Genomic DNA, 24097 nt, shown 5'->3' with positions numbered 1-24097 from the left:
TTAAAAGTCTGACTGTTTATAATTTTCTCAGATTCTACCGTGAACTGCTGGATTTGCTATTTCCATGATATATTGTCTTCATCAATTTGCTATATATGGAATAATGGGAATACTCCCTTGTGAACAGGAACATGTATTTACGCTTACATATTATATAGTATATTGAGGGATTTTAATGTAAATATTAAGCTATCATTACTTAGGGACTGGGTTTAAAAAATAAGTAGATGCTTTTGTTTTTGGAACTCGTCAAGAATAAAAGCTTAATAGCTAGGAATATCTACTGGACCTAGGACTGGATGGATTTTTATTTAGGTGTTCTAGATTATCAATTGACTAATGTTTTATTGTAGGTGTTATTTTTTAAATGTACAAGTGATATTTTAAAATTGTATCTTGATTATTTTGACCCCATGCAATGAAATACAAAATCTACGCTGAGAGGTATTCGTTTCCTTATTTCTTTTTACTTTTTGCTCTTTTTTTGTCTCTTAGGTGTAAACTGTGGATGTTTTTATAATATTGGACAGAATTAGTTAAGTTCTACATTGTAGAAATTCATGGTATGAAAAGTAAGGCATGATGTATATGGGAGATAAACGTACTAAAGACGAAGTGATCAAAATATGAAGCTTTAAAGACTCCTTAAGTTCCATATGTATTTTATTTAATACATTTTTTAACAAACTGCATTCTGACTACTCATTACTTTACCCCTTAATTACAATTTTTAATCTTATTTCCCCTTAAGCAACCATATGTAGATCACATTACAGCCAGCTGATTAGTTTTGCAAAAATACAAGGAACATTGTAACTGTGTTTACCATTTGCCAGAAGTTAATGTATGTCCGAGCAAACAGGAAAATAATAAAGTAACCATCTGGTAACATCTCTTTTAAGAGCCCCGGTATAACAATACAGAGACTTTGGTCTAGTGTGAATTCTGCCATTTTTTACCTCGGGAAGGTCACTTGACCTCTTGGAAGCTCTACTCTTCATCTGTACAATGGAAATATTAAGACTGTGCTCCTGTTTATCTCAGAAATATTGAAAGCATCAAATTCAACAACCATATGGAAGCACGCTGAACATGTAAAGTACTACAAAAAATTATAGATGGTTTGGTGTATGTTTTTGGTTTTAATACGGAGATAAAAACAACCAGATCTGTGTGTCTGACTTTTTAAAAACCCAGAATAGTACTAAAATTTTGTTCAACTCAACATAAACTATTTTTAATAGGTTATTGTTCATTGTTATTTCAAGAGGCTCATGAATGATGGAGAATAGGAAGCACTCCTTTACATATCCTTTGCTCTTTGGCTAGGGCTACAGGTTAAAGCATTTCCCAAGCTGGAAGGCTTTTGCTTTTCTTAGAATCCCAGATCTGCACCCAGTTTTGAAATTAAGACCACTAACACAAACCACTTTGAATGGTGGAGTGGATAAGAGTATGAACTCTGAGCCAGCCTAGAAGAGCTGAATTCCAGCTCTTCTGTTAATACTTACCAGCAAGATTACCAGCTGATTAATCTTGGGCAAGTTACTCAACCTCTCTGGCCACAATTCCTAGTTTATAAAATGGATATAATCATGTTTTACCAACCTCATAAGATTGTGGTGAAGATTAAATCATTTCAATCATTGCCTTGCACATCAGTGCAATAGCCATCTTTATTATTCCGTTGCACCCCTTTTCCCTTGCTTTCCCGATACCCCAGTGCTTGGCATTACCACGATGTACACGTGGCACTTACATAATGTGATAAGTACACAAGTAGCTAAGTCAGTCAGGTGAGTGAGATCTTAAGGTCCATCTTAACTAGTTTTACTGGTGAAGAAACTCAAGTCCAGAGAAGTCAGGTGTGAGCCAGACTGGAATTCAGGCTTCTAATTGAGCCACATGCTTTCTCTATGGCCATGTTTGTACAAAACCACAGCACATAAAAAAAGGTAACTCTAGTGAAAGGGACAGCTCAGACCAAAGAGGTTTAAAATATTTAAACTTCTTTCTTTTTTCTTTTCTTTTTTTGAGACAAGGCCTCGCTCGGTCACCCAGGCTAGAGTGCAGTGCAGCCTCCACCTCCCAGGCTCAAGCGATTCTCACACTTCAGCCTCCCAAGTATCTGGGATTACAGGCATGTGCCACCATGCCAAGCTAATTGTTTTCTGTGGGTTTTTGTTTGTTTGTTTGTTTGCTGAGATAGAGTCTCGCTGTCGCCCAGACTGGAGTGCAGTGGCGCGATTGCCGCTCACTGCAATCTCTGCCTCCCGGGTTTTTTTTTTTTTTTTTTTTTTTTTTTTTTTTTTTTTTTTTTTTTTTGAGACGGAGTCTCGCGCTGTGTCACCCAGGCTGGAGTGCAGTGGCGCGATCTCGGCTCACTGCAAGCTCCGCCTCCCAGGTTCACGCCATTCTCCTGCCTCAGCCTCCGAGTAGCTGGGACTACAGGCGCCCGCCACCACGCCCGGCTAGTTTTTTGTATTTTTTAGTAGAGACGGGGTTTCACCATGTTAGCCAGGATGGTCTCGATCTCCTGACCTCGTGATCCACCCGCCTCGGCCTCCCAAAGTGCTGGGATTACAGGCTTGAGCCACCGCGCCCGGCCATGCCTCCCGGGTTTAAGCGATTCTCCTGCCTCAGTCTCCTGAATAGCTAGGACTACAGGCACGTGCCAACAGGCCCAGCTAATTTTTTGTATTTTTAGTAGAGATGGGGTTTCACTGTGTTAGCCAGGATGATCTCTATCTCCTGACCTCGTGATCCCCCCACCTCAGCCTCCCAAAGTGCTAAGATTACAGACCTGAGCCACTGCACCTAGCCTTGTGTGTATTTTTAGTAGCGGCGGATTTTGCCATGTTGGGCAGGCTGGTCTGGAACTCCTGGGCTCAAGTGATCTACCTGCCTCAGCCTCCCAAAGTGCTGTGATTACAGATGTGAGCCACTGTGCCTGGCCTATATTTCCTTAATATTAAATATAAACCCTTATTATTGAATTGTGTGTATTTACACTAATAAAGTTTCACTGAACACACTGGCACATAACTTTTTCTTTATTTTTAGTTATCTTTTATATATGATTGCAAGAGAAATATTTTCCCTACAAAGTGGTCCTCAGAAAAGAGAGAGATGCTATTTATTTCAGTTCATTCAAAGTCTTCTAAAGAAGCGTTCTTTTTTACTACTTTTATCTTGAACAGTAAAATACCATTTACAAAAGACATAGTAGCCTGCAGTGACCTTAATCAATGTAATTTGAGTTTATAGAAATCACCTGTTGGAATTGATAAGCCAAGCAGGGGAGCATATGGAAAATAAATTTAACGTAAGTTTGATTATTAATCCCATGAAGGGACCTCTCAATTCCAAGTATTGGATATTTAAAGATTACTTTAAAAGCAGTGCAATAATAGAGGATCCCAGACATACAACTACAAGATCAATGAAAAACAACCAAGCCGTTGTTAAACATGGCTTGGTGGTTTTGAGTAAAACTTCCAGTGTCTGTTTCATGTGTCATAGAAGTATTTGAATTTCAGGAGACTACCTTTTAACTCAAGAACCTTATAAGAATTTCATGTACAGTGCCATCATTTGTGGAGAGAATTAACCTTGTGTTAAGTAGTTATGTGTTCGTTTTAGCTGAAGAGTGACAAGAGTTAGGTATAGGCACATTTCAGACCTTTCTCTTGGTGTGTTATTTGAATTTTTTGGTCCCAGAGTGGTTTTCTTGTTAACCAATTTAATACTGGACTGCTTTTTTCTCCTTCAAGAGTTCTGAGTCCAGTGCCTTCATTATCAGTACAAATGAAACAGTTATATTACATGTCTTGTTCAGAAGAGGAGGCAGTATAAACCAGATTGATATAACATTGAAGAAATAGAAAAAATGCTGAGTAAACCTAGTTATGTAATTTGTGTTAGGGAATAGATATGGTACTATTTAACTGGGTTTAATAGAGCAGGTTTGCTTCTAGTCTTTTTCTTCCCCCCAGTATGGGTAATATTTTTATTTGGAAAAAATGTAAATACAGAGAAATCCAGGAAATAATATAACATACCTATTTACCCATCACTGAGAATTCACAAATTGGAATCTTTTAAAAATCATTGTTCATTTCAGGCCTTTCTAGAAAATAAAATAAATTATTAAAGATAAAGTTCAGTTTCCTTTGAAACATCCCCTTCGTTCCTTTTTCCTTGTCAACTCTCCCAAAGATAACCATCATCACGAATTTGTTGTGTATTATTCCAGTTCTTGTTTTTATACCTTTATGACACATCCATCCATCCACCCATAATACTGATTTGTGCATGTTCTAAAATTTGTATAAGTGGAGGGACATGGTGGCTCACACCTGTAATCTCAACACTTTGGGAGGCCAAAGTGGGTGGGTCACCTGAGGTCAGGAGTTCGAGACCAATCTGACCAACATGATGAAACCCCATCTCTACTAAAAATACAAAAATAGCCAGGTGTGGTGGTGCACGCCTGTAATTCCAGCTACTGTGGAGGCTGAGGCAGGAGAATTGCTTGAACCCAAGAGGTGTAGGTTGCAGTGAGCCGAGATCGCGCCATCGCACTCCAGCTTGCGTGACAGAGCGAGACTTCGTCTCAAAAAAAAAAAAAAAAATTTGTAGAAGTGTAGTCCTGTTGTATACTCTGTTTCTTCACTCTGTCACTTGACATTATAATGGAAGGGTGTACTATGTCTAGGTATATTGTGATTGCCGATATATTTGTACTTTTTATGTTTTCTGTTCTTTGTTTTCCTTTGTTCTTTACTTTCCTGCTTTTTATTGTAAATATGTTTTGTTCCACCCCTCCTGATTTGGAAGTTTATAGATCCTATTTCTGTTCTTACATTTTTTAATGGTAACTTTAAATTTTATTTTAATAAAGTCTAAAATTACTCTCTATATGTATCATCCTCCAGAACAAAACCAGGAGCATAGTATCCTTTAACTTCTTACCTACCGACCCCACTTCTATCTTTCATGATTGTTATTGTCTAAAGCTGTGCTATATGGTAGCCATTAGCTGCATGAGTTTATTAAACACTTAAGAATGAGGAACTGAATTTTTTATTTAATTTTAATCAACTTAAGTTTAAAAACTGATATTAGAATCAGCGATTAGTAAATTATAAATGTTTGGAACAACCTGGGTGAAACTACTGTAAATTTTATGAATTCTAAATACAGATTAGATGTTCCTGATAAAAATTTAGCGTTTGAATAAAGATGTGCTCTAAGTATAAAATGAACACCAGATTTTAAAGATTTAGTACAAAAAAGTCTGAAATGTCTCATTAATTGTTTTTTTTTTGCATTATGTAATTAATGGGTGAAATAATAAAATTTTAGATATATTCAGTTAAATAACATTAAAATTAATTTCACTTGTTTTTATGCTTTTTTTAATGTGGCAATTAGAAAATCTAAAATTATATGTTGTATTTCTGTAGGACAGAACTGCTGTAGAATTTCTATTGAAACTTAAAAGCACAATAGGTAATGTTTTTTACAATTAGTAGTTAATTAGACTTATTAGTATATTTTTTACATTTTTTTCTTATATACTTTTCCTTCCTTCTAGATTTGTTTTTCTTATTACTAAATTTGATCCTTTAGTAATAGATTCTTGTTGAAAGAAAGACTTTGTTGGAAGTGAACTCTCCTTATGTTTGTATTCTGAAATGGCTTTATTTTGCCATCACTCCTGAATGATAGCTAGGTATAGAATTCTAGGTTGACAGTTTTCCTCAACTCCTTGAATAGTACTCTGTATTTTCATACATTTGTATTTGTTGTTGTTGAAGTAATTCTTTATAGGTAATCGGTCTTAACTCTGATAACTTTAAGGATTTTTCTCATTTTCCTTGATGCTTTGTAGTTTTATTACAATATATCCTGCTGTATTGTCTTGTTCGTTTTGATTTGTTTTCACTTTGTTCCTTGGTGTGAGTGTTCAAATCGGAGAGTCAAGACTTTACTTTGGGAATATAGTCATTGTGTCTTTTCCTTCCTACTGATAACCTCTTTCTCTGCTTCTGAAATGCCTATTAGACGGTTGTGGAGCTTCTCAATTAACCACGTCACCTAACCTCTCTTTTGTTCATCCTTTTGTTGTTCTTTGTTGCATTCTGGGTTAATTCCTCAGCAGTCTATGGCAGTTCCTGCTGTGTCTGGTCTAGAGTTTATCCATGTTTTGAGTTTTTTATTTCAATGAACCTGCTTTTATTTGCTTCAAAATTTCTATTTTGTATGAATCAAAAACATTTTAATATGAAACATGCATATGTAGTATCTAGATAAATATGATTTACATAATAATAAACCAACATCTAGCTTAAGGAATATACCTCTTACCAATGACTTTGTCTTTCCCAGTCAAATTACCCTCCCTTTCCTCAGCAAAAGGTAACCTCTGTCATGATTTTGCAGTTATCATTTGTCATGCTTTTCTTTATAGACTTTCCTTGTATTTGTATTTTCAAACTTTATTTAAAATCATGCCATGACTTCCCTTTTTTGCCCAACATTATGTTTGTGCAATTCATCTCTGTTGATGTGCATACACACAGTTCATTTGTGTTCACTGCTACATATTATTTTATTATATACCACAGTGTATATATCCTCCTGATGACATGTATTTAGGTTGTTTCAACTTTTTAATTTTAGCTAAGTATATATTTTTTCAACATCCTTTTATTTTCATGCTTTCTATATCCTTGAGTTTTTGGTGTCTCTTTTAAGTATCATATTGTTGTATAAGTGTTAGTTAACTATATTGTTTATTATTTTTAAGTCTGAAAATCTGATTGAGCAAGCATTCCTTCCCTCCCCACTCCCCATTGTTTTCCTTCTTGGGGTGTGCCAGAGGGGATAAGAAACAAAGCTTAGGGCTGGTACAGGGTAAGAGAACATACAGGAGTATCCTCACATAAGCAGCTTCCTTAAAAGGCACGGGAAACTAACAACAGAAAGTTAAAACATCTCTTGCAGAGATGGATATGTGCATGAGACCTTTTTATTTGACCATGATTTGGGCCCTCTTGACCATTCTTGGTTCAAACTGGATTAGTGTAAGCCTGTTGTGTCTTGGAGAATGGAGCAAGAGCTCCCTTTGCCTTGGCAGTCCCTGCATCCCATCTAACTCTCCTCATCTTTCACATCCACCTGCCAGAAGGTTGAAGTACATCTGAGATCCCCTATATCCACCCCCAACCTTTTGTTTCCCCCTTTTCTTTGTTTTTATTCCTCGCAATCCCTTGGCACAAAAAGCTTTGGGTTTCTGTTTTAATCCCTTAAAACCACGCTCTCTTCCTTCCTGTCTCCGGCCTATGGCTTAGTGTTAATTGATGGAGAGGGTTATGTGATAAGACAGCTTATAATGGTAGGTCTTTCCAAAATAGTCTACCTGTTACTCTGTGCAGCAAAAACAGATAACCAGTTTGCAGGGAATCTGGATGTAAGGAAATGTGCTCAACTTTAAGGCTCTGTTGAATATAGTTTCATACTGTATAATTCAGAAGACTAAAGATCTTTTTTATCGCATAACCTCTGTATAACAATTTACAGTTTATGAAATGCTTTCTCCAGTATCTCACTTGATCATAAGCAGTACCCTTTGAGTTAGCTGTCATTATCATCTATCATGGATGAAGGAGACTGAGCCACTGTGATCAAGTCACTGTCCCAGATCATACAGCTTCTAGGTAGAGAGCCAAGATTCCAGCTAGGTGTCTTGAGCTCACATCCTGCATTCATACCATTGTATCACACTGATCCCCGGTAAAGATGGATTGTTCCTGACTGCAGATGTATTAAATGCTTGTTAATAGAAAGCTGTTGTGGGAGATTGCCAGAGAAATCAGCTTGGCTAACTCTTCACATCCAGAGCCTTATGTTCATTCATCTGAAGGCATTCACATTTTCAGTGTACCTGCTTTTTTTATACAGTGCCTTTCCAAGTTTCTCTATTTTGAATAATTTGCATCCCATACAAACATTATTAGGTCAGTGTTTAGAGATTGAACTCCATCATATTGCCTGTCACTAATCCACTGCATAGAAAAATATGAAAATAATGTCATTAACATCAGTTTTTCTTATAATAGCTATGTAGTGCTGTGTTAACTGCCTATCAATTGCAGGTAAAGAGTACCCTAGACTGAAATCTACTGAGTGACCTGACGGGTCTGAATGAAAGCCCAGCACTCCTAGACAACCAAGGATCTGTCGTAGCCAGAAGGGTTGAGTTTGTAGCCATGGAAGTGAGCAAAGACCAGTGGCCCACCTAGGAATTATCTTCGTATGCTCAGACTAAGATTTTGCCACAACTGACTGATTAACACAAGATCAATGAATGAAATATTCCTGTGCAAGAGAGTGGGGAACAAAAAAGAGAAAACTGTTTCTTCATAGTGGAGAAGGTTCCATGGAGGAGGGGAGATGGTTGATTTGGAAACAAGAGAGAAATCCATGACATGTGAGGTTCTGGAAAGAGGGCATATGATAGGCTATGGGTAACAGGCAGCTCTCAGGAATACAGAAAGGTCTCTGGGTCCTTTGCGTTGAAGAAAAGCTTTTGTCTTTCCTAAAGACTTTTATGTATGCTTAGGACCTTTGTTTTGCATACTTTTTTTATGACCTAAGTTTTTAAATTTAGCATTATTTTATGTGGACTTTTCATGTATTCACATTGCCTAACTTTTTAATGCCATTCACTGTTACATAAATATGCAAATAATAGTTTACTTAATCATTTCTCTATTATTTACTGATACAGGAATTGCTTCCACTTATTCCATATTAGAAATAGTACAAATAAAGCCATATTTTTACGAAGAGTTTCTTTTTTTGAGTCCAGATTCCAAAATTGAAATTACTAGGTCATCATATTAGTCGTCTCTGTCTTTTTCATATTGCCAAATTGTTCTTTGAAATGATTATATTAATTTACAGTGTCACTAGCCTCAAACAGTAGGTTTTATGATCTCTTGAATTTTGTTCTCATTTTATCAGATGAGGCATTACCACGTAGCCGTTTTATTTTGCTGAGCCAAACATCGTGTCAAATGTCAGTTTGCTATTTGTATTTTTTTCTAACGGGTGCTGTATTCAGATCAGCAGCCTATTTGTGCCATAGAGACTGAGTATTCACTTTCCAACTTCATGTAGTTTTAAAATGTTAGTCTAGTTTTCTAATTAGTTTGTTTTAATATTATTTAATAACTCTTAGCCAATAAAAAATATTGGGACATGTGGAGTGTCCAATAAATCCAAAGTATATTTTACTTTAAAAATAAAGAAACTATAAGGTATGTTTTTTTCCCATAGTATACACATCCTGTAAAGGAGTCAGGTTTGAGCTGTCACAAGAGGAGACAGGTGCCGCCCCAGGGGATGGATCAAAACCTGGAAATAAATCAGCTGTGGGTGGCACGTAGCCTGGCTGTCATGCCGAGGCTGGGAGTTTAGTAGAGATACTGGAGTTGATAATGGAAAAATAGTAATCTATGATAAATTTGTCAGTTCATATCAAGAAATGGGCTAGAAATCAAGGCTAGGCAAAGATGGGATGAAAATGTGCTTTTGTGGTTGGCCTGGGCTTTACCAGCGTCCTGTCCTTATCTTAAAGGAACGGAGTGACTGGAAGAAGCAAGTGGAACAAGAGGGTGGCTCCCAGGCATTCCTGCCACTGACCTCTGGCCCCTGTTCTTTAACTGGAATCGTCAAAGATAAATGAAAGTCGCTTAGGGTGAATGCACATTGAGAACAGGGAATCGCATCATTCTTTCACCATTTCTGCTTTAAAAATCGAGCAGCAGTTACGCAGCTATCTACTGTGTGTGTGCATGCATGCACGTAGGTGTGTACAAGACATACCCTGTTGTAACTTAGTTTTTCTCTGTAAAAAAATCTGTTGGCTTATCTTGTCCTGGGAATGAGGTAACTTTTTAAAAACATTTTTCTGATATGTGTTTTCCAATTTAAATACAATTCACTGAAATGTTTTCTTTCTAGTCTCCAGAGAATACAGAGGGCAAAGATGGATCCAAAGTAACTAAACAGGAGGTAAGTATATCTTTGACATCCTATATTTAATTATTTACATTAAAATGTTTAATATCATTAGGATTGTCTGCATCTGAATGAAATGGGGAGAATCATATGAACAAAGTTTAATATGAATGAACAAGGTTGTTAAGACTACATAAAACAGCGATAAGTGTCTATATGTAGTCTCGCTTGGCCTAGATTTGTTTCAGTTGGATATATTGATGAGGCATTTTCCACTTACTATGTTGTTTATATTTCTACCTATCAGCCCTGCTTTCCGTTAAAGCAGATACTGAGAATTCCTTCTGGGCAAAGAGTAATATAGTAGGTAAATTCATCAAGGAGAACAAAGTCTGCCTTTCACAGCAAGAAAATGAAAGACTGTAGATCTCATAAATTCTATGCTCTAATGAGTAGATTATAAATCAGTTTTTAGGTTCTGAATATTTTGCCTGAGAAGGATCATCTCTAAAATCAAAAACTATAGGCCAGGCGCAGTGGCTCACGCCTGTAATCCCAGCACTTTGGGAGGCTGAGGCACGGGGATGATGAGGTCAGGAGATAGAGACCATCCTGGCTAACACAGTGAAACCCCATCTCTACTAAAAATATAAAAATTTAGGCGGGCGTCTGTAGTCCCAGTTACTCAGGAGGCTGAGGCAGGAGAATGGCATGAACCCGGGAGGCAGAGGTTGCAGTGCATCCAGCACCCTGCACTCCAGCCTGGGCAACAGAGTGAGACTCCATCTGAAAAAAAAAAAAAAAAAAAAAAACTATAGAGGGATATACAATGTGTCAAAATATTAAAGCTTTTTTTTTTTTTTTTTTTTAAATTGGGAACACTCTTAGGATATTAGGATACTTAATTAGGCAATGATCCAAAGATATTTTGTATTAAAATTCAGAAACCTCCAAAAGTCCAGAAACTTGGAAGAGATTCTTGGATTTGACCCTCTGTGGTTATTACCATGAACCTCCAAAAAAAGATGGGCGAAACAGTAGGAAATGAGATATAACTTTGATGGCAATCATTCCCTTTGCACAGAGCTTTAGAATAGGTGGAAAACTGCAGCTGTTACCCTTGAACTTATCAACTAAAAGGGGTCATGAGTGAGACAAAAACAATATCTAGTTACAGGTTCTTTGATTGGGTGATTCATAATGTGGTTAATAATTCAGAGGAGTTTGTCATGATACCAAAACCCCTGCACAAGATTTGTACAAGGAAATTCATTCTGCCAAGTGGAAAATCTTCAACAGAACCTATAAAGAAATAAGTTAAAAGCAAAACAAACAAAACCGTCTGTCCCCATGATCCATGTACCTAGCATTCACTGTTTAACAGAGTTTGGAATAATCATGAAGTTTTTTATCCAAAGCAGAGTCACCACACATATGCGAGAACCAACCAAAAAATGATAAGAACCAACCAAAAAGTGATAAATGCTTGAATTTTCTTGGGAAATGGCAAAATGTGATTTTTAGAACAGTTGGCTAAGTATAACTAACCTTAATGTTTTTAAGATTTGGACGCCAAAACAAAAGCATTTGGGTTTTTCCTTAGGGACTGGCATTTAAATTGATTTGTCAGTCAGAAAACCTAGGAACACCATGGCACCCAGTAATCTTTGATTGTCTTCCCAATTCCACTACACCAAAAGCAAATCAAGCTGGTGAGAATATATATATAAAGGATATGTGTGTGGTTTTGTACAGCTGTATTATACATTTTATTTTATTTTGTTTTATTTTATTTTATTTTATTTTATTTTATTTTATTTTATTTTATTTTTTGAGACAGCATCTCACTCTGTCATCCAGGCTGGCGTGGGTGAGGTGGCGAGATCGTAGCTCACTGTAGTCTCTATCTCCCTGGCTCAAGTGATTCTCCCATCTCAGCCTGGGACTGTAGCTGCATGCTACCACACCTGGCTAATTTTTTTATTATGTTATTATTTTTGTTATTTTTATATTTTATTTTATATCATTTCTATGTATTTTATATATTTTTTGTTAATAAAAATGCTTTCTTAACAAGGCTCTACCTGTCATTTAAGCCAAGGCCAGATTAAAACTCATGATAATGACTTCAGAACATCAACACAGTTATTTAAAAAGTGAAAAGGTCAGTTAGTTTGCTGATGGTTTTGGGTAAAAACTGTCAGTATATTGATTTTTTTTTTCTTTCCCACTGGATTGACTGAATTTTTCAGTTATGTCATCGAGTATGCACCATCTTGACTATGGTAAATGGATAACAGTTACTAAGGGGGATTCTCTTTTGAAAATCCTTTTCCACTGCCATATTAGAAGGCATTGTGCAGAAGATAGTAGTTCAGGGGACTTGAATGGTAAACAACCAAAATAATACATTATAGTCATTACCATCAACAGTTACAAACCCTTTTACATCCATTATTTTGTCTGGTCCATATAGTAATTCTAAAATGAGAGGAAGCAGATTATTCCTCGATAAAAATGTATAAGCACCTATAATGTGCCAAGCACTGTTCTAAGATCTCCAGATCCCACAGTGAACAAAACAAGCAAAAATCCCTGCTTTCATGGCACTTCCTTTTAGTGGGAGAGAGAGTAAAATAAAATGATTGAATATTAACTATGAAGATAAACAAAGCAAGGAAGGCGAATAGTGAATGTCAGAGAAGTGCTATTTTGGAGGACAGATTGGCAGATGTTATCCCTATTTTAACTAGAGCAAAGTTCTCAGAGAAACATGATTTTCCCTGGGTATTAGAACTTGTAAATAGCAGAACCAGGATAGATATCTGCATCTCCTGCTCCAAAATCCGCTATCCCTATGGCCCTTTTATGGCAGTCCTAAAAATCTGGTAATCCAGTATCCATTTTTCTGTCTTATCTATTCCCAGCCAAGGCTCTGAGGTACAAACTTTTCTACTTCCCAGTTTTGAAAAGAAGGCAATTTCTTTTTAAGTTTTTTTTTGTTTTTTTTTTTTTGTTGTTGTTAATAGAAGCAACTTGACTTTTGGGTTTTGCTTGGAGGTACATGGTCAGGCTCAGGAGCAAAAAAATCTCTTAAAAATAAAAATACTCCCACATTCCAAAGGAATGGTCCGTGTGTTTCAAGCAGTATCCAGCAAAGTACAGTAATTCTATTGAATGTAGCTATCCCCGTGTACTTTGTCATTGGGAGATTAGACTTCTATGTTGCTTTTGCAACCAGGATATTAAAGTAGAAGATTTCATGTCTTTCAGAGTAGGCTTCACCAGAATTTTCCCCAACCTAAAGGATGATCATGCCTATGGGATGATGCCTATGGGATAATTCCATTGTGACCAGCACCTATATACCGTAGTGACAAACCCTCACATTTGTCATATCTGTTTGTCATATTTATCAATGATGATTTTTCATTCTAAAAGCCCTCCTTCCCTCCCTGAGAGGTAGTAAAATAATTGGATATTGGCAATTAAGAAAAACAAAGCAAGGAAGGGGAATAGTGAATGTCAGAGAAGTGCTGAGGAGCAGTCTCTGGACCACTTTTCCTGAGGATTCACAATAAAAAAAAAAAAAAAAGAGAGAAATTCTTAATATCTTTTTTTTTTCTTTAGCAGTCCCACCCAATCTGAGTCTCAAATGAGTACTTCACATGTTAGTGTTTTAACAGGGAAAAAATAGCAGTCTCATCTATTTCATATCCAATAAATATAGTCCCATAGTTTATAGATTTTAAGGCTGTGAAAGCTGATGGAACTTTCCAGGAAGGTGTCCATACTTGCATGCATAATCAGTACTGCTGACTGTGAGTGAAACGTTCATCTCAGCCTCCACTGTTTGCAGTGAAAATGAAAATGTCTTATGATGGCTACTGGAAAAGAAAATGTAAGAAAGGTCTTTTTTAATGGCATAGAAAGAAGAGCTGGGAAATTTTAGGTAGCAAGTCATAAATTGATTTTATAATAAAAGATAGGATTTTTAGGGACTGGCTACAGCTTAGGCTTTTTTTTGTTTTTGTTTTTTCCCCCTCATTAATTTCCTAGGCTTTTTATTTTGGAACTCCTGTACTGGACCTGAATTTTTAAAAGGTATTAAGTCCTTTGGATCAGAACAACTGTTAGGCTCTGCAAAGCAGTGCTTAGATTGGAATATCTCTGGAAATCCCAAAGAGCTCTCTGGCATCACTTAGTCTATTCAGCATGTTCAGGTGTTCACATGGAGAGGAACAACAGTGTCACAGTTGGGGAGCTTTTCTCATGATTTTGCCTCACTTCATGGAGATTTTATTCAAGACAACTAGATGGCAGATAGGGAGGCAGTTTTGAGTTACGGCTAACGTGTTTGGCCCCTTTTCAGGCCCCAAACTAAAGAGTAACTGAGTAGTAGCTCTAGGACTTCTTCCCCTCCCCACAAGTTCACAGTTGCTGTATGTTTCTGGTGCTTACCCCTTCTGTTCATGTCAACACTTATTGAGGGCCCCTGCTACATATTGGAGCCACAGAAATACAAGAGAAGGTGGTCCTGTGCAAGAGGGGATGGAGACATGAGTCAGATGAAGTGAATGTGAGGCAAGACCAATGTGGTGCACATGAGTTGACATCAAGTGGAGAGGGAGTCAGATAAGGTTCTTTGACCTCTCTTTAGCAGGGAGACTGCCACTTTCATCTTGGAAGGTGTTGTTCTGCCTGCTATAGTTTGTCAGACATGGGTTGTCCTTGAGGCCACACTGAAGCTTCAGAGCTGAGCTCTGTTGGGTAATTGGAAGGTGCTCTTTTCTCCTCTATGCTCAGAAAGTACATTAAAAAAACACAAGATACCCTCTTGTTGCCCGGTTTACTTGCAAATGTTACCTTTTCTTCAGTATACTCAATACAGTTAACCATCCTGGGAAAAGTATTGCAGGATTTGGATTCTGGTTCCCAGGGACTTGTGGGTGCACTGTCAGGAATACACCCTTGAGAACCATAGCAAGCACTGTAGTTCCTATGGAGAATCTGACACACACTCCTCCTGTACTAATTCACAGGGCTATGTGCTGAGCTTACATGCTTTTACTCTGTGCAGTGAATGTATCCCACCCAACCACTTAACCTGCAAAGCCTCTCATTCTCAGCACATTCTCGTAGCTGGCCTTAAGTCCAGCTCTGATTTTTCCTCGAGACCCCAGGGTTAAAAGTATTCATGGAGGCTCTGGCCCTTCATTTCCTTCTGTAGTTTAAAGAAAGATGAGTTTAGCTTCTCTGGCTATTTTCAGCAAGAAAGTTCTTAGATGTGGAGATGGCAAGAAATATTTCTTCCAGTTTGGCCTGACTGGCTGACCTAGACTGACCTTAGCCCCACTTCAAGAATTCCATGATTCCTCATAATTATGGCATGGGTTCCTACTGACCATTTTTGCTGTCCCCCCTAGGAAAAATTATTTGAAACATTTAAGCTATTATACTGAGGCAAATTCTGCATGAGGAAGTGAGAACTAGGGAAAGGCTTGGATTCATTTATTCAGCAAATACTGAGTTTATACTGTATGTTGGCCAGTACACTACTGTACTGGAGATGGAGCAGTGAATTAACCAGACAAAAAGTATGGAGTATTTATTTCTGGAGCACTTTTTTAAAAAGGCAGTTATACTTTTACAATGTGAAATCCCGTGGGGAGCCACTGTAGGTTGGATGGTAAGTAGAATATCAATTTTGTGTGTTATTGCTGAAATGCCTAGGACAGTTCTTTCAATTTAGATTTTCTTTGCAGGGTCATTTGCTGTTAACTTGTAATATCCTTGAAGAAAAAAAGATTTCCCCAAAATATCAATCTCTACACAATTTCTCTGTAAATTTTCTAAACTTTGAAATTAAAAGAAAAAATTAATGCACTTTTAATTCTAGTTAAATCCTTTGAACGTATACTACTAGATAAATGTGTTTGTTTTGTTATCGGTAAAAAGAAGGCTTTCTAGTTAACTGCCAAGATTTGTAATCATTTTCATTTCTAACATAGCAGCAAGATGGGGAACTCCTGCTATTTTGGTTTCTACACAATTGCATAAGTCTCTTCTTGTATTAACTTAAAAGCTTTAGTTCCATTTTTAAGGAGCTGGAGTCAGACTGAAGACTAGCTCTTAAATAGCATCTCAATGTTCTTGCTGTTGATTTTGTCATAAAAGTAGAGGTTTTAATTCGGGATAAAGCCTAAATTGATCTTCATTTCTCTTACTTATTCACCACACCCTGAGTTGGGAGTAGCTGTTTATTTGAACAGTGTACCTACCCCTTTTTAGAAATACTTCCTCTTGAGTGTCATGGTGCCCAGGGGACTTGGGATATGTTTCATTGTGCTTACCTGGAGAAGGTGATGGGAATCATACATTATAGTCATTCAACAAAGTAAGGTATATTAAGAATAGATTTTTAAAAATCAACTTTGTTTTGTATAATCACCAAAAAATATGTATATTTTCCATTCCCTTTGTAGCCCACAAGACGGTCTGCCAGATTGTCAGCGGTAAGTACCTTAGAACCACTTCAGCGTTAGTTCTTATGAGTACATGGTCCCTTTGTCCAAAGTGAAGCAGCAAAAGGAAGATTAAGATGGTTTCCCATGAGTTTATTTTCTTTTTGAAAATTACCTAGGGTCCTCACATCTAGCAAATTTGACCAGTGTTACCAAGCAATTGACTTGATCAAATGTGTCAGACAGTGGCCAGCCCCATTACGAAGGATATAAAGCAGGATGTTGTTTGACATTGCTATATCTCTGACACAAAAGTAGTATATTAGGCAAAGTTCCAGTCTTCAGATTCTACCTGTGATGCGCTGAAGTGGACAGAATTCTGATTCTCTGTCCACAACTCATACTTTAGAATGTTTATATGAGAATGTTCTGAAAGTTGTCTGAATCCATATACTGTAGCCTCATTTCAGACCTTAAGAATCTTTGTAACAGTAATAATTCTACTTCGCTATTTGGAGTCTCCTTCTGTGAGCCAGTAAATTCTTGTGGGGTTAGGATACAAGCTGAGATGGGCAGATGTGGCTGAACCTCCAAGGTGGACATCCTCCAGCTTTTCCTCATCAGCCTGTGCTCCCTACTGGCTCTTATGCTCTTCTCTTTCGCTGCCCTGCTAAGAGATTAGCTGGACTCCAGCGGAGGATTTTGTTTAAAATTCCTGCAGCCCAGGCTTTCCACTAAGAAGGTAGAGGGAAACGCACTGGTATTTTGACTGACACTATATTAGTATATCCTCCTACTAGCTATTACAGAAGCTTCATGCTACTTTGGTCTTCAGGAAAGCATGGATTTCATTCTCAACCCAAATCTGTGTCTGGTACAATATAGGGAATCAAAGCAAAAATAGGTATTAGGACCACTCACAAGTTCGGAAATACAGCTGTTTGGATCAGGTGAGCCAGTGTTTCACGTGAGTCTCATAAGGAAGTGTATTAGTCTGTTTTCACACTGCTGATAAAGACATACTCAAGACTGGGCATTTTACAAAAGAAAGAAGTTTAATTGGACTTACAGTTCCATGTGGCTGGGGAAGCCTCACAATCATGGTGGAAGATGAGGAGCAAGTCACATCTTACGTGGATGGCAGCAGGCAGAGAGAGAGCGAGCTTGTGCAGGGAAACTCCCATTTTTAAAACCATCAGATCTCATGAGACTCATTCACTTTCATGAGAACAGTGCAGGAAAGACCTGCCCCATAATTCAATCACCTCCCACCAGGTTCCTCCTATGACACATGGGAATTGTGGGAGTTACAATTCAAGATGACATTTGAGTGGGGACATAGCCAAACGATATCATTCTGCCCCCAGCCCCTCCCAAATCTCATGTCCTCATATTTCAAAACCAAACATGCCTTCCCAACAGTCCCCCAAATCTTAACTCATTTCAGCATTCACTCAAAAGTCCAAAGTCTCATTCGAGACAAGACAAGTCCCTTCTGCCTGTGAGCTTGTAAAATCAAAAGCAAGTTAGTTACTTCTAGGGTGAAATGGGGTTACAGATATTGGGTAAATACCACCCTTCCAAATGGGAGAAATTGGCCAAAACACAGGGGCTACAGACCCCGTGCAAGTTTGAAATCCAGCAGGGCAGTCAAATCTTAAAGCTCCAAAATGATCTCATATGATTCCTTTTCTTGCATCCAGGTCACGCAGATGCAGGACATGGGTTTCCATGGTCTTGGGTAACTCCGCCCCTGTGGCTTTTCAGGATACGTCTTCCCTCCTGGCTGCTTTCACAGGCTGGCATTGAGTGACTGTGGCTTTTCCAGGCACACAGTGAAAACTGCCAGTGGATCTACCATTCTGGGGTCTGGAGGGCAGTGGCCCTCTTCTCACAGCTCCACTAGGCAGTTTCCCAGTAGGGACTCTGTGTGAGGGCTCCAACCCCACATTTCCCTTCTGCACTGCCCTAACAGAGGTTATCCATGAGGACCCTGCCCCTGCAACAACGTCTGCCTGGGCATCCAGGTGTTTCCATACATGTGAAATCTAGGCAGAGGTTCCCAAACCTCAATTCTTAACTTCTGCGCACTCGCAGGCTCAGCACCACACGGAAGCTGCCAAGGCTTGGGACTTCCACCCACTGAAGCAACAGCCCCTGTACCTTAGCCACTTTTAGTCACAGCTGGAGCGGCTGGGAGACAGGGCACCAAGTCCCTAGACTGCACACAGCAGAGGAACCCTGGGACCCTGGGTCAGGCCCGCAAAACCATTTGTCCTCCTAAACCTCTGGGCCTGTAATGGGAGAGGCTGCTGCAAAGCTCTCTCACATGCCCTGGAGACATTTTTCCCATTGTATTGTGCATAGCATTTGGCTCCTCATTACTTATGCAAATTTCTTCAGCCGGCTTGAATTTCTCCTCAGCTCAGAAAATAGGATTTTCTTTTCCGTCACATTGCCAGGCTGCAAATTTTCCAAACTTTTCTGCTCTGTGTCTCTTTTAAAACTGAATGCCTTTAACAGCACCCAGGTCACCTCTTGAATGCTTTGCTGCTTTGAAATTTTTTCCACCAGATACCCTAAATCATCTTTCTCAAGTTCAAAGTTCCATGGATCTCTAGAGCAGGGGCAAAATGTTGCCAGTCTCTTTGCTAAAACATAACAAGTCACCTTTGCTCCAGTTCCCAACAAGTTCCTCATCTCCATCTGAGACCACCTCTGCCTGGATTTCATTGCCAATATCATTATAAGCATTTTGGTTAAAGCCATTCAACAAGTCTTTAGTAAGGGTCAAAGCCGTTCAGCAAGTCTCTAGAGAGTTCCAAACTTTCCCACATTTTCTTGTCTTCTTCTGAGCCCTCCAAACTGTTCCAACCTCTTTCTGTTACCCAGATCTAAAGTCACTTTCACATTTTCAGTTATCTTTCAGCAGCGCCCCACTCTTCTGGTACCAATTTACTGTATTAGTCCATTTTCACACTGCTGATAAAGACATACCCAAGACTGGACAATTTACAAAAGAAAGAGGTTTTATTGGACTTACAGTTCCATGTGGCTGGGGAAGGCTCACAATCATGGAGAAAGGCAAAAGGAGCAAGTAATGTCTTACATGGATGGTGGCAGGCGAAGAGAGACAGAGCTTGTGCAGGGAAACTCCTGTTACTAAAACCATCAGATCTCATGAGACTCATTCACTAATCATAAGAACCGCACAGGAAAGACCCACCCCTGTAATTCAATCACCTCCCACCGGGTTCCTCGCGTGACACATGGGAATTGTAGGAGTTACAATTCAAGATGAGATTTGAGTGGGGACACAGCCAAACCATATCAGGAAGACGTGTCAGTCACTAGGAGGACTTAAGAGCTGGGGTTGCTGTTGTGAATCTCCAGGCAGTTAAGGGAACACACCTTGTAAGTCAAATGAAAACCAAAATTTAAAACGAAGCTTTTCCTGAGCACCAGAAACCAGCAATATAAGCACCTTCCACTGAGATCATTCCCTGTGCTACGGAAACAGAGCCTCCTCAGAGGCCAGCAGGATTACGGACTTCAAAACCTCATTTCCTGGTCCCATCAAAACACTTGAATGCTGGGTCAGAGGGAAAGGTCTGCCCTACAGAAAATAATATAAAAGGAAATTGTTTACTGTAAATGGAGAAAACATGTATATTAATACAGTATATCAAAGCTTAGGATGACAAAATGTTTTAAATTCTGAAAATGTAAGAACCATGAAAGCTGCTATATTTGGGCTGCAGATTTAGGGTGATAAGAAGATTAATAAAAACATCTCTTACTTTTCAAGCTCAATTTTCTTTTTTATTTGAAAGGTCATTTCTAACAGCCAATCTTCTGAAATCGAACTGTCTACAATTTCCCTTTATGCACTTGATGAAAAGGGGCAGATTCAGTGTGAACCTGAATTACCTAGAGGCAGTAGGGAGGAACATGTATTTTTCTCCATAGGGGGAGACCCTGGCCAGTGTTTTCTATTTTAAAACCATTCTAGTGCCGGGAGAGATGTACACTTTTTTCTAGTTCTATGAGAGAAATATTTGCCCTAAAGTATCTACAGAAAACTCCTGGAGTCAAATGGTTATCTTTCCCCAGTTATCCGCATGTGCCACCTGGTCTCAGGCCCCTGGGAAGCTGGCCAGGGCTGAAGCATTGTGTGGCAGAGGGACCGTGGTCACACGGTGTGTGAGTGCTGCTCATGGGAACTGGAGGGAGGACCACATGAGGCAGGAAAAAATAGTTTCCTAGGGGACTCTTTGGCTAATAATATCTGTGAAAAATTTTAAACTTTGGGAGCTAACAGTAGACATTTTATCATTATAATTATGTTCTCAATGAAAACCTCTAGGGACAAATGAGCCCAGCATATCTGGTTAGGCAAAAGATTCTCACCTTGAGCTGGCATTGGAGAGAATAAAAGTAGGAAGAAGCTCGGCAACAGAAACTCGAAATCTACATCAGAAGTGGAAGGATTTGGAAGTGATTTTGAAATACTTCACAGGCAGCAGTCTTCATTACCAGCTGGGCTTTGCTAGTGATTGTGCTGTGATTTCTAGATTGTTAGGAAGGCCAGTGCAACTGAATTCACTGAGTCCTTTGGCCACGGGCCTGAGTCATCCCTCTTGCTGCTGTGCTGTGATAAAAGGAAGAACAGACACGTAGGAGATAGAAGCTTAGACCTGTTCCCGGAGAGCTATTCTGGACCAGGGAATGAGGAGTCAGCTTTTCGATCTCACCTGCAGTTCCCTTGTGAACCCAGGGTGAAAATAGTTATGAAATGCAGAGATCTTTATGCTGTTACCTGGTGCTGAAAATAGGATGAAATACTTTTTAATGACCAAGGCCTTGTCAAAATGGATAGTTGTCTTTGTTAGTCTTTTTGCATTTCTTTTGGTGCTGACAGTTGTCTTTTTCAGTATTTGTGTAATTTAAATTATCTTTGCAGAAACCTGCTCCACCAAAACCTGAACCCAAACCAAGAAAAACATCTGCTAAGGTAAGAAGTGCTGTTTCCCACTTTTGGCTTTTTAAACAATGAACAAATTATAATTCCCTACCTCAGAATCATTCAAGGAAAGGCCATATTTAATGATCCAAGCTAAAACCGTTACCACTGTTATGGGCTTTCTTAAAGGCATAAAGCACAGTTTTCTGCCTTAATAGGAGTGTGTTTTCCATTTGGTCAGTGAGGCACAGGAAGTCAGAGATGTTGCTCTGAGAAGCCTCGTGTCCAAAGGGGGTTTGGCAGCAGCAGCCTTGTGAACATGCGGTTCACATGGCGCGCAGCAGGGGTGAGTTTGGGCCCTGGCAGCACTGCCTCACTATGGGAGGAATTTGGGAAGGGGCTTCTGACTTCATCTAACTGGATTTTGCCAGCCAGTCTGAGGTCTAATAATAACAATATAATAATGCCAGCAGGTAATACTAGCATTTATAAGGCCCTTAGAGTATGGCAGATATGGTTGATTGCTTTGCTCATACGACCTTCACATAAACTCTATTGAAGTAGATACAAATATCCTGTTTTGCAGATGAGGAAACTGAAATACAGAATTCTTAGGGAACTTACCCAAAGTGGCTTTTCTGCTCTCTACCCTTCGGTATTGTCCCATGTGAATTGTTTGAAACTTACCTGTATAGTGGTGTGAGTAGGTGATTTCAGAAACAGAACTCACTTTTGTTGTTTGGTCTTAAAATTAGGAACTTTGCTTCATCTGGGCTGCATTTCCTGGCACCTTCCCAGCTTTCTAGTCATGCAAGCCATGTGTCTCCACGTGAGGGGTTTCATTGGAAAGCAGCAGCAGAGCCACCCCCTGGCTGGGTTCTCCCCCAGCTCTGCCTCCTCCTTCCCCAAGTCCTGCTGCTGCTGTCTCCATGGCAGAACCACTTTTCCCCTTACTGGAGGGGAGGTCCACTGAACAAATCCAGGAGAGGAATCATTGTGTTTTCCACAGAAGAGAAAGTACACTGGACTTTCTGTGCAACCTGTTATTACATTTTCACAGAGACTCATATTTGTGCCGTACAACTCAGCTGAAACCCAGCAAAATTGGGCTCCCGTGTCTCCATAAAGGCCACCATGATGGTGATGGTTGTACTTCACCTTGTGTTTGGACAGAGGCTGATTGATTTTGGCCATCATCACACCATGTCTAACATTCTCTTTCCCTCTGCTTTGATCCCCTGTTAGAAAGAACCTGGAGCAAAGATTAGCAGAGGTGCTAAAGGGAAGAAGGAGGAAAAGCAGGAAGCTGGAAAGGAAGGTACTGCACCATCTGAAAATGGTGAAACTAAAGCTGAAGAGGTACTTTTCATAAATACCTCCCACTGATTGAATCAGTGTCTTTAAAGAAATTTCTCAGTCCTTCAGCCGGTGATAGCACGTTCTTAATGTCTCTTTTTATTGCCTGTAATGTTATTGCAGATCCACATCTCTCGCTCAACTGTTAATGTCTCAACCTCCAGAGGCACCCCACCCAGCACACTGTCAGTAAAGGGGCAGATTGAAACAGTGAGAGTTAAGGGTACAGTAGAAAATTCTGCATGTTTGCAGTGACTAGAATCAGATAGTAGTGTGGTGGTTTTTCGTTTTTTGTTTTTTTTAAAATTATCATGAAGAGTGGGAGCTCAGGTAAGGCTTCTGTGGTTGTTTGAAAAGCAGAAAGCAATAAATGCAAGAAAGTGTTTGTGTAATGTATTTCTGCTTTGTCTCTTCTTCACTCAGAGTTGAAATAGGTTTTGCAGTAAAGCTGGAAGAAAAAAAGAAAACAAATGTTCAAAACTGTGTGTTTGTGTGTGGAATTTCCTTTGCTTATAGTAGTTTTAGTAGTAACTATATTTTTTTTCCTTTCTTTTTCACAGGCACAGAAAACTGAATCTGTAGATAACGAGGGAGAATGAATTGTCATGAAAAATTGGGGTTGATTTTATGTATCTCTTGGGACAACTTTTAAAAGCTATTTTTACCAAGTATTTTGTAAATGCTAATTTTTTAGGACTCTACTAGTTGGCATACAAAAATATATAAGGATGGACATTTTATCATCTCATAGTCATGCTTTTTGGAAATTTACATCATCCTCAAGTAAAATAAATATCAGTTAAATATTGGAAAGCTGTGTGTAAGATTGATTCAGCATTCCATGCACTTGCTTTAAAATTTAGTCCTGTGCATACTGTGGTGTTTTTACTGTGCATATTTGAATTTTTCATGCAGTTTTTCTAGAGCAATAATCAGTGGTGCTTTTGTACCTAGGTTTTATGTGATTTTAATGAAACATGGATAGTTGTGGCCACCTGCTGACTATTTGTGGTTTAAAATAAAAGGTTTACTTGTCTGCAAAATACCTGACTCTTAGTATCTTTACTGCATTTTGGGAGTGTTTCATTTTATTGTTGCAGAAGATATGAAGAATTTTGATGGACCTTGCCATAGCGGTATCTCCAATAAGTCAAATAAGATTGTTTCTTAATTTTCTGGCCTTTAACGTCGTTACTATTTTAATAAAATCATCTATGAATGCTACTGTAGAAGAATTACATCTAATTCACTTTATACCAGAAGTGGCCAGCAATGATTACTG

General features: G+C 38.7%; 1 protein-coding gene across 8 annotated transcripts in view; it reads left to right on the top strand.

The window, feature by feature from the left end:
* The window catches only part of HMGN3 (high mobility group nucleosomal binding domain 3), a 33597-nt gene extending 9739 nt beyond the window's left edge, over positions 1-23858 (top strand). Inside the window, exons 2-7 of one of the 8 annotated variants that reach the window (XM_025383169.1) lie at positions 10036-10086; positions 16518-16547; positions 21460-21510; positions 22705-22818; positions 22939-23025; positions 23376-23855. In XM_025383169.1, the coding sequence (XP_025238954.1) occupies positions 10036-10086; positions 16518-16547; positions 21460-21510; positions 22705-22818; positions 22939-23025; positions 23376-23414 (372 nt within the window). In that variant the 3' untranslated portion in view covers positions 23415-23855. Of the gene's footprint in view, positions 1-10035; positions 10087-16517; positions 16548-21459; positions 21511-22214 lie in introns of all 8 variants that reach the window. The other 7 variants (XM_025383168.1, XM_025383170.1, XM_025383174.1 and 4 more) reach the window with 7 other exon arrangements.
* The last annotated feature ends 239 nt before the right edge of the window (positions 23859-24097 follow it).

Source organism: Theropithecus gelada, chromosome 4, assembly GCF_003255815.1.
Source record: "Theropithecus gelada isolate Dixy chromosome 4, Tgel_1.0, whole genome shotgun sequence".
Classification (NCBI taxonomy): Eukaryota; Metazoa; Chordata; class Mammalia; order Primates; family Cercopithecidae; genus Theropithecus; species Theropithecus gelada.
This window is presented reverse-complemented; position numbering and strand designations above follow the sequence as displayed.